The sequence below is a fragment of the Rhea pennata genome, chromosome 14, assembly GCF_028389875.1.
Source record: "Rhea pennata isolate bPtePen1 chromosome 14, bPtePen1.pri, whole genome shotgun sequence".
Taxonomy (NCBI): domain Eukaryota; kingdom Metazoa; phylum Chordata; class Aves; order Rheiformes; family Rheidae; genus Rhea; species Rhea pennata.
This window is the reverse complement of record NC_084676.1, coordinates 14,640,407-14,651,824: the sequence shown is the minus strand read 5'-3', so window position 1 is coordinate 14,651,824 and position 11,418 is coordinate 14,640,407. Positions and strand designations below refer to the sequence as shown.

At 42.5% G+C, this 11,418-nt stretch overlaps 1 protein-coding gene across 1 annotated transcript; it reads left to right on the top strand.

The window, feature by feature from the left end:
* The first annotated feature begins 5,470 nt into the window (after positions 1 to 5,470).
* BNIP1 (BCL2 interacting protein 1) lies at positions 5,471 to 10,500 on the top strand. The gene is made up of 6 exons (XM_062587590.1): positions 5,471 to 5,566; positions 5,670 to 5,762; positions 5,984 to 6,075; positions 6,587 to 6,688; positions 7,288 to 7,406; positions 9,588 to 10,500. The coding sequence occupies exons 1-6, from the start codon at positions 5,480 to 5,482 to the stop codon at positions 9,782 to 9,784; spliced, it is 690 nt and encodes a 229-aa protein (XP_062443574.1). The 5' UTR covers positions 5,471 to 5,479; the 3' UTR covers positions 9,785 to 10,500.
* Positions 10,501 to 11,418: the final 918 nt, after the last annotated feature.

Genomic DNA, 11,418 nt, shown 5'->3' with positions numbered 1-11,418 from the left:
AGTGTTAAAGTACAGATTAAAAGCTTTAGCCCTTGATGAGAAAGTCCTTTATCTCAAGGCAAGATCATTCTCTGGTTTCATGGACCTCCCTTACTTCCCTGTTTTTTCTCTCCCTATTTAAAATGACAGAACACTGTTTACTGAAAATAGAAATACCAAATATTTTCAAATGTAGCTGCTGAAAAAAAATGCAAAAGTCCATGAAGGCTTTCTCCCCACTCCCTTTGGGGAATTTCTCCATTTCTAGTTTGTCTGTTTGTACTGTGATTCCTTTTTGTTTATACGGAGATTATTTTTATATCCAAGCTTGTACTATAAAAAAGTCTGAATCGGTAATAGTGCAGTAAGAGTGACAGGTGAAGGTGGCAGTCCTGCCACCTACTTGCGAGTGTGCACACAGCTTACTTTGTGTCTAAATATTCTGGAAGACTCAAAAGGGAGGAGGAGGCCAAAATACCACTACTGAGCTGTACAGAAAGTTTTTCCTTCGAGAGACTGAACAAATACCCGGGGCAATTTAGGCAAAACCGTGAAAATCCACTTCAGACATGCAGAATCTGAGTGGAATTTGGGTGGTTTTGTTTCGGGTGGTTTTGTTGTTGCTCTTGAAGTGAGGTAAAAGTGAGAGTTGGCTGCTTCTTTACATAGTGGGTCAGATGTATTCTTATTGTAGGCATTGCTGATGTCGCAGTTATTCCAGAAATGCATACGGCCCATAAAAACCTCGACAAAGAATGTCTCTGTGAAGTGAAGGCCATGTCTATACCAGGATTTGAATACTGCTGTTCCCTTCTTACGAATGGTGTTAGCACACTGCTCGGATAAGAGGGGTCCTTATGCTATATCAAAACTGGGTAGACAAGGCAGCTTTTCTAAATATTATGAAAGCAGTTTTGCAATCAGGTAAAAACTTTTGCGACAAATTAAACTGACAAGGTATTAAAAAGCCCCTTTTTATTGCTCAGAAATACTGAGCAAGTATAACTTTATAGCTTTTTATTTTTGTCTGAAAACCAGAATATGATTTTGGTCTAGCATTTCAAAGTAGACTTTGAACCTTTAGTGAATTCCATACCCTTGCATTTCAGTGTTTTCTATGTATTATTTTAAGTTAAAGCTTTTAAATAGTTGAGCTTTTTAATGTTGACACTTTATTTTTTACCTATTTATATGTATGTATATCTTAGAAAAGCACTTTGTTTAAAAAGGAAAAAAAAAAAGAAACTGCGTTTTATATGATTCCTGCCACTTGCTGCTAACTCTGGGCTGGTCAGAATGCTGCAGCGATACTTGATATAAATAAAAACCTGGCAGTAAAATGTAGAGTAAAGATAAGACCTTTCGCTGGTTTAACTTTATCATAAAGGTGACATAGGCAAGCTGTGCAGCTTTACATTTTAACCAGGGGACTCTGTGGCATTTAAACCGTCTAGAAATGGTTGTACTTTAATGCCAGTAACAATCTGCTTCCTCTAGTGTCATTAAAATATATACATTTAGTGTATACTTATCACAAACAAAAATCTTATAAGGGTATAAAAAACAGCAAATGTACATGTTCTGTTTTTTGGCAATTGTGGCATGCATTTTTGGATGATCTTTAGAGAAGACCATTTTCTAAAGATTTTCAGTGTTCATACATGGTATGTGGATCTTAATGAAGTCCTGGATTTTTTTTTTTGTTTGTTTGTTTGTTTGTTTGTTTTTGAGTGTAGGCATTGTGAATATTCACTTTTAATCCTATATCCAAAAACAATTATACACTTTTGATTTAATACAGACAGAAGCTCTTCCTTTATCTGATACACTGGATTCTCTAGAATTTGTTTCCATATTAAAAGCATGCTGTCATAACTGCTCTTGTTGAGATCTTGTCAGTCTGAATTTAGGTGCCACACTTTTTGAATTGATGGACTGCTTGTTCTACTGTACCATGTATGATTCTTGTCCTTTCCTACTTCCTTCATGACAGATTATGATGTGGCTTTTATATTGTGCCTTACTTGTACATCTAGAACTAAATGTTTTTCATTCCCCTTGAATTCTTCAAACCTATCCCCTTTGAAAGTGAATCAGAACTGATAAAAGCATCCTGAAGGGAGTTTGGATAGATCTGATTTCAATTCTTCTCAATAGTAGTCATTTTGTATTTATATGGAAGACCAGTTTTTGAATGGCCTTGCAAAATTTGGGGGTGCTCATGGAGGGTGTTTTTTAAGCCCTAAGCCCCTTTTGCTAATACTTTCACTACCATGATTTATTGAATACATTTACTGATGTTTGTTGAGTACTTTTTTTTGGATGAGAGGGAGTTAGTTATAACTAAAGCTATGTTTAGGTGTGAATGAGGCTGGATTTTCTTATCATAACCAGTTTAAATCAGTGTGATTTAATGAAGCTGCATTGCTATAAAGCTGATGTGAGAGTTGGGCTCAGATGTGTTCATTTCCTAATCTTTATGTATAGCAGACTTTTTCCATACTGAGAAAAGTGGTCCAGGAAAAAGTGGTTTTTTAAATAAAATAAAATGGATGAAGGGTCTTTTAACTAATGTAAAAGGAAGCAGATGCTTCTGAAACAGTGGTGTCAGTTTGGATTTTGTTTGAAAAACAAGACACCTCCCCTGAAACAATTATCTGATACTTGCCTTCATTAATAAAACAGCTTAGTCACAAAATGTAAAGAATGGATATGCTTTTATTTTCCATAAATCATTTAAACATAGCTATTTTTTTAAAGCTGCAAAAGGCTTTATCAGGAGAATTATTTCAAAGGGTTGTATACAAGTTGCCTTCAGCAGAAATAGCAAATGCAATTCTGTTCCTCAAACTTGCTTGCTAGTCTTCCTGAAATTCTGTTGAGGCATAACCCAATTATGTAATATGAATGTTAGGATCTGAATTTGGCCTTGAGACCTGAATTTTGAGAATGCATCTAATCATGATTTTACTTTATTTTTAAGTTAGAGGCTTCAGTTGGAATCATCAAGTTAAGTGTGCTGCTAGATGTGGTCTTGGCTTATTGACACAGCCTTGCACAGTGCTGAAGTTTATTTTGTTTACCCCAGGGATCGTGTGAAGTACATTTCAAGCAGTTACTGTTTCGGTGACTGCTTCTTCTTGTAACTCTATTAAGGGCATTAGTATATTGAGAAAACACCACTCTTGAATATCTCCCAATATAAATTGGGATTCATAAATGTCATTAATGAAAGATGGCAATTCTAGGTTGTATCTTCACAGCATACAAAAATGTCTCTGTTTTTCTCTGATTTACATTTCACAACATGCCATGTTTTTGTCCCCCAATGCTTCTAGCATGATAAGAAGGTGTGTGTGTGCGCACTGAATTAATAATCCTCAGCCTTTTAGACATTCGTGAACTTCCACAAGAGCAAATCCTGACTATGCATTTATCGTCTTTCTAACAAGCAGTGGAGCTAAAAGTGAAGCAAGAGCTATTTTAAGACACAGGTTTTTTTTTTCATTAAAAAAAAAAAAAAAAAACTCTTTAGGTAACAGTATTGTTATTCTTTCTTCATTGAAGAATATTTGATATTTAGGTACTTGAATTAACCCAAATTTGGATAAGTCAATTGGCTACAGTAAGAAAAACTTCTGGTTTGGATTTGGGACTGAAAAAAAGCACCCTCTAGCCTGACAAAATCTTCTGATTAAAAGAATAGCATCTACTTTGAATCAAATATTCTAGGATATTTCATCTAAGTAAAACTTTTCACTGCTGTTTGTGGCTGAGTGAACTCTGAGGCTGACGGCACACACAGACATAGGTGATTGAAAGGCAATGGGAAAAAGGCATTTTAAAACATGGCATCTTGCTCTGCCTATGCTTGGGGTCATGATTGTAATGCTGTCCTTGATATTCTGTAATCAACTTCCAACTGGAGCTCAGAAAAACTTATTGAAAGTCTTGTCTCTGTTAAAAAAATAAATCTACTTGTTAAAAGCATGATCTGTTAAGAGTTGCAATGTTTAATGTTGGTTAATAGTTGTGCAGTTTTTCTTTATCTTTTTCCCCCGAAAAGAGGCACAATTAAACTATTGACTTTGTTTACTCTGTCACCCTAGATTCCTAGCACTTCTATTCAGATACAAATTCATCAATGTATGCAACATCCTTTGTAATTTAAAATAAAAATTGTGGAGGAAAAACGGTCTCAAATCATTGTGTGCGTGATCCTGGTGGTGGTGTCCTCTCTTAGACGCTTTGGCGGGGGTTTCTGCATTCGGTATGGCATAGCTCCTACAACTCTCGACGCACATTTCCTCCCTGAAATGTTGGCCTAACCTTGCAGGAAGCTTGAAGCGCCTCTCCCCTTTCTGCAGAGCAGGTACAGTAACGTACTGTGATGAAGTAAAGGCTCTCAGTGTTCCCGCTGCTTGCTGCAGTTTTTCTTTGGAAGGGGCCACTGCTAGGTAAGGAAACAATTTGCCTTTTTTTTTTTTTCCTCCTTTCTCCTGGTCAGTGCTCATAGTAACCACTAACTCGCAAAGCGGCTGGATGGGTGTTTTATCACCTAGAGCCGAGACCGGGCACCGCCAGGCCGCTTCGCACACTCCTGAAAGGGCCGCCGAGGCGGGCTCCAACCCCAGTGCCTGCTGACCGGGTCTAACCCGGGTCTGCGACGCCGGGGGTCCTAGCACGGGACTGGGAAAAGACGTGGCAAAACGGGGGGGGGGGGGGCGTTTGCAGACAAAAGCAGATGGATTCTCGCTCTTCCTTGCTGCGCTGTGCTTAGCGTGAGGCCCAGAGGCGCTTCGTGCCCTGTTGCCGAGGGTCAAAGACCCTGAGGTTGAGGCCTAAGCCCGTTTGGCGGGGGCGATGGCTGCGCTGCCGCCCCGGCCGGGCCTCGCGGGGGCAGAGGCCCTGCCGCCCCAGCCTCTTCCTCCTGCTCCTCTTCCTCCTCGCCCGGGAGCTCCTCGGGGGCCGCCCCAGCCTCTTCCTCCTGCTCCTCTTCCTCCTCGCCCGGGAGCTCCTCGGGGGCCGCCCCAGCCTCTTCCTCCTGCTCCTCTTCCTCCTCGGGGGCGGGGGGAGGCCGGACCCGGCTCAGGCTGACTGCAGCAAAGGCGTCAAGGCCGGCCGGGCTAGCCACAAAACTACCAGATTTGCAGCAGTTGCGATATTAAAGGGAATACGACAGGAATCATTTAGCAAACGATTGCTAATATCCAAAAGGAGGGGAAAAACCCGCGGTTCTGAAACCCGCCGGCACCGCAGCCGCGCCGCGGGCTCGCGGGGCTGTGTTAGGGCCGCCGAGGCTCTTCCCCGCCGCGGCGCCCGCGTCGCCCCCGCGCTGCAGCAGCCCGAGCGGCGCGGGGGGGAGCCCGAGCTCCCGCCGCCCGGGGGCCTCCGCCGCCCGCCCGCTCGGCGTCGCCACCGCGCCCGCGCCCCCCCGGCCCGGCCCGGCCCCGCGGCCCCGGCAGGCGGCGCCCGAGCGGCGGCGGCCTCTGCTCCCAAGATGGCGGCGGCGGCGGCCTCGGTGCCGGTGCGGGTCTGCAACCAGGAGATCGTCAGGTTCGACCTGGAGATCAAGGCGGCCGTGCAGGTACCGCCGCGCCCCCTCCCCTCTGCCCGGCTCCGCTCCGCTCCCCGCCGGGCCCGGCCCCGGCCCCGGCCCCGGCCCCGCTGAGCGCGCCGCTGCCTTCCAGGACATCCGGGACTGCCCGGGGCCGCTGAGCGCCCTCACGGAGCTCAACGCCGCCGTCAAGCAGAAGTTCCAGCAGCTCCGCGGCCGCCTCCAGGTGAGGCTGCGCGGCCCCCCCGGCCCCGCAGGCTCCGCGGGCCCTTTGGCAGCCGCCTAGGGCGAGCCGCGGGGCTTCGGGAGCGAAGGCTGCGGCGGCGCCGCTGCGCTGAACGCGGTTCGCTGTTCCCTGCGTCCCCTCCGGGGCGGGGGCCGCCCGGGGCAGCTTGCGGGCGGTGACAGCGGTTGATCAGGTTTCCATGTCTCTGCTTCCCACCAAAGGAACTTGAACAGATGGCGAAGGAGCAAGATAAAGAATCGGAGAAACAGGCCTTGCTCCAGGAAGTGGAAAACCATAAAAAACAGATGCTCAGGTAGGTTGGGCAGTCGATGCTGCTTGCAGGTTCCTTCTCCGGAGTGAGGCGAGTTTAGAGGCACCTGACTTGTGCGCAGCATCTTTCAGATCCTGTTTTGCAAGTGGGGTCACTGGCACGAAGCCGTTCTGCCCAGGACCAAGAGAGCAGCTCAGTGATGGAAAGGGTAGGACGTTGGTCTCCTCCTCCGGTCTGTGAGGCTGGTCATGGTCTGCCGAGTTGGATCCCCTCGGAGCAGCGTGCAAGGTTGAGTGTGTAAGGAGGTGGCTCGAGACTGTGTTTTTTTGACCACTAGTACAACATCCTTCATCCCCTTGCTCCTTTAAAGATAGGCTCAGGAGAAGAAGTGCCTGGAGGGAACAACGTATGGTTATTCTGTGGCATAATGTAGAGATAGTTCATGTATGTATGTAGGGTGCTCAATTATGGCAATTTCTTTGTGAAAAACCTTGTTTAGCTTGCAAAGTGTTACCATCATGTTATGTGTGCTGTTGTGCTTTTGTGATTTCAGCAATCAGGCAGCTTGGAGAAAGGCAAATCTAGCGTGCAAAATTGCTATTGACAACTCTGAGAAAGATCAGCTGCTGCAGGGAAGAGACACCTTAAGGCAAAGGTACTAAACTGTCCCCCTTTATGACTTGATAACAGATTTAAATAGTAGATCTGGTATTCACTAGTTTTAACTTAAAAATACTCTTATCTTTTATCTGATTGTATTTGGACACACTTTCTTTTATGAGTACATTTAGCTTCTGTGTAGATTTTAAATTGTTAAGGACTGTAATAATTGTGGAGTGTTTTGGTGGTTGGCCCATCTGTGCAGAAAAGGGCATAAGATAGCTATGATACTATTTCTGACAGCTTTTTACATTAAATCTATTCAGATTCATAAACAAGTAATGGATCATTGCTTTTGTGCCACTTTATGAAGCTGTATAGTCAAGGATTAATAACTAGTGAAATATGAGCCTCCATGAGACTGAGCCACTGCGTAACAGTTGTTTTGGCTCGTGGCTTTAACATTTTGTGATTCTTAACATTTAGTGATGATAATGAATCTCTACCTTAATCTTAGTTTCTCATACAGTAATAAAACCTGGTTCTATCTTTTGTACATTGGCAGAGATGTGTGGTACCAAGCTCTATTCTTAGCTCCCTGTCAGCAGCACTTCCTCCCTCCCTTCCTCCTTTATTTTTCTTTTTCTCTTTCAGAAAGACTACAAAGGAGAGTCTGGCAGAGAGTGCAAGTAACATCACAGAGAGTCTAATGGGCATTAGCAGGATGATGTCCCAGCAAGTCCAGCAGAGTGAGGAGACTGTGCAAACTCTAGGTATAGGTGTAATTTGGGTGTTTGGTTATGGATTGAATAATGGAAGTGTCTTTCATTAGTCCTGTTAGGATGGGCAGAGGCAAACTGACAAGGTGTGGAGCACAGTGGAAAGCTATATTGCTAATACTGAACCTACTAGGATGATAATTAAAGGAATGTCCAGCAGAACTCCTAAAGCACTAGGGCAGAAACAGAAAATAGTAATGGCATATTGCCTGGAACTGTTTGCTGGCATGTCTTTCTGTTTCATGATGTGTTTTCTCAGTTCTCAAGTAAACAAGAGGAGGCAGAAAGAAGAGTTCTTGGTTTAGTTTCACATAAAAGTGTAAAAGCAATGTGACTTAGTGCAATGTGAAGAGTGTGTTTGCTGTTACTCTGTGTGCTTGTCCTGGCAGGCATGTGGCGATAGAACAGACAATAAAAGCATAGGTACAGGTCCGTACATAGAGGAAACTTAGTATGGATAGAAGAGGGTTTTTACCCTCTCTCCAGCTGGGATGACTAAGAGATGTGGAGATCAAGTGACTGGAACCTAAGGTCGCTTGCTCTGTCAGCATGCATTGGGGACTGCGAAACCAAGATTTTGCTCTGTTCTTTGGCTTAGACTCCTAAGACAATAAATCAAGTGGCCTGTCAGACTTGGTGATTCATGAACCATTTAGAAGTTAGATGCGCGTTGCTTGGGCCTCTTACTAGCTGTGCTTTTGGGCAAAAGAGAAAATAGTTTAAAGACTAGGATAGAAAATGCAGCTTTCCCCCCCTTGTTTTCTGCCCCCTTCACCCTCCCCGCCCCCCCATCTAAGGATGGCAGCTGGGCACAGTTTGTTCATGCAGAAGTAGCATGTTTCTTCTCCCATTAAAAAAGACAGTTTGGCAGTCACTTTGTCACTCTGTTTCTGGCTGAACAGCACTTGGAGTTTATCAAGGAAAGAACTATCAAAAGTCATTTATGAAACCCAGCTGTGGATTCTAAGTCAGCAGTTAGAATTGCCCATTTTTAGAGCACGTCCTTTCTCAGGATGCAGTGAGTATATACAGCTGTGAAGCAGGGAAGCTCTGCTTTATCATTAACAGTGGGGAAAAAATAGTTTTTCTATTTTAGGAAATATTTAAATACTCAAAATCAAAATCTCTAAGATGGGATGTCGTGGTTTGCAAAAACTTTACATAAGTATTTCTACAATACTTGTCCTTGTGAACAAGACAACATACTTGGAGTTTGACCTTTCTTTAGTCATTCAGTTCAATAGAGAGTGATATGCCTGCATTCATTCCAGTTCAGGATATGCATTCTGTAATGCAAGACAAAGGGGACTCCTGGGGTTTTGCTTTTTGTCATTTAGTAATTTGAAAGAAGGAAGGCTGGGAATTTTGTTTTGTTGGAGAAGGGAGGTGGACTGGGTGTTTTGTTTTTGTTTTGTTTTAAGAAAACAAAGTTGGCAGGGATCCATATTCCATGCTGCTGTTTTGGCATATTCTCAAATTCTCTCTTTAGTTGACAGCAGTTAATACGTTTTTCCGCTAGCTGATTTCATCTTGTTGACTTGGAAAAATCAAAAAGAACTGTAAGTTGTAGTTGTCAAAAATGTTAACAGTAAAAAAAAAATGCATTTAAATATCTTGAACTGAACAATTGAGGGTCTAGTTCTATTGCTTGCTGCCTTTTCACTGTAGAGCCCCCAAATCACACTAATTTACAGCTCTGGTTTGGGGTGAGAGTTTCAGTTGTGGAATGAATATCTTCAGATACTGACCTACCTTGCTGCTGCTAAAACTGATGCTGATTGTGATGATGGTTTATTTCCCTTAAACTGGTGGTTTTACCTATGTTCTTATTTCATTTAGCTTCTAAACAGCTCTCAGGTAGTGCTGATTTTATAAAAGATATGAACTAGATTTGATCAAGTAACCTAAAAAAATAAAGATTTGATAACAGGGCATGAGAATTTTTAATTCATTCAGTACTTTTATTTTGCTTTGCATTTTTTATTGGCACATCAGGACTACTGAGTGGTTGATGAAAGATTCTAGGAGAACAGTCTGCATTTGTCTTACTCTTAAGTCAGGCTGTCTCACAAGGATCTTACTGGCACTATCTGCATTGACAAATATTGTGTGCATATTTCATTTGATGGGTATTTTTGAAGTGCAGCCAGCTGATTTTTTTTTCCTTCATTTCAGCTAATTCTTCACGAACCATCCTGGAAGCAAACGAAGAATTTAAGTCTATGTCTGGGACAATTCAGTTGGGAAGAAAGCTAATAACAAAGTATAACCGCAGGGAACTGACAGACAAGCTTCTCATCTTTCTTGCCCTTGCCTTATTCCTCGCCACTGTGCTCTATATTTTGAAGAAAAGACTCTTTCCATTTTTATAAAATTCCAAAGTTCTTACTGAACTATATGATACCTGATATGAAATACTGGGAAGAGATGGTGTAATAATGGTAAGGCTTATTGTAAAAGGGGTATGGCAGTAGCTGAAAGAGCGTTAGAGCAGGCATGACTTTATACTGTCTAAATGGAGTGTGAGACCTGCCTAAGAAGAACTTAAAAGAGCACAAGTCAGGGAGGAGCAGCTAGATCAAGGGGTGGAAAGAAGAAACACCCCTCTGCTGCAGGTTTAGGGAACCAAACAAACACTTGATGAAATAGGCATTCAGAGGTGCCAGTCTTAACTTTGTCCCTTTCTTCTGTTTTGCCATAAAGTGAAGTTTGCCCTTGGCTTGGACGGGAAGTTGCATTGATACCTGTATGTAACTGTAAGGTGCTGAGAACTAGAGGAAGGATGGGAGAGAAATTCATGTACATTCCACTAATAAACTATTTATTGTATCCATATAAACTGATTTTTGTTTTAAAAAAATTACAGTGGGCTGAGAGAGCCTGAATATCTTCTTTAAGTTCTGTTTAACACCAGCAACAGTGGATGCCTATGAAAATGTTTTTTTAGGGTTGTAGCACACACGTAGTCTGGCTCTGTTGAGGCTTGGCTTTGAAGGGCTCTGACTACAGAAAAAAATGGAAACCTCATTTGTTCCTATTAATTCATGCAATATATTTATGAAAATTACACTATAAGTTTAAACCTTTAGTCTTTTTTGGTGCTTTTTTCTTTTTTTTCTTTTCTTTTTTTGTAAAATTCCACTTAGCACTTCATATTTGCAAAATACTGACAAGTTGCACATTTGAAATCTTTTCTTATTTATACAGTCGGTCTTTTTGCAGTTAGTAAAATCTTTTGCAATGATTTCTTTGCCTACCTTTTGTACTCTAGTAATGAGTGCCTGTTGGCTTTAATAGCCTAAATATTAACATGCCACAGTCATGTAGCACCTTGCAAATACCACAAAAAGACTGCAGTGTTCTTAAAACTGATGTTGCCTTCTCCTAGGGAAATTGTTTCATTGCTTCCTCAGAATTAACTTTTAAAGTAGACATTCTCTTTATGAAATTCTCACGGAATAGTTAAAAATATTCTTAATTATAATGAAAAGTAATTTTTTGTTACAGACATTCCTAAAAAGATCCAAAGTAGTGTGTCATCAAGTCAATGACACTGTTTAAATTTATGTGGAATCTGAGGCTAAATTTTCTGTGTAGTTTAGGTTCCTACTAGCATATTTGGAGAAACGAGATGATGCTGCCTCCAGTGGATTATCTCATCCTTGTGATACCCATTTACCAGATCTTGTCGGTGGGCACAAATTACCATTTTGCCAGCTGCTGCTACAAGCAGAAGCTTGGTTAAATAAATAAAATGGTAGCAGACTGTAATAATGCAAACCAGTGCATGGGACAGTGGAAGTGGTGATTTGGTAACTGTGTACCTAAACAATAAAGTTGGAATGTTTAGTCTGGCTCCAAAAATCGAGGCCTTTGCATGAAAAGCTGCAGCGTCTGTGCTATTCCTGTTGGCGTGGCACAAAGGGAGCAGGAAAGCTTCCAGTACGGCTGGTGCATCCCGTAGAGGGCAGTAGTGCATGCGTGTCCCTAACTTTTTCTTGCTCTG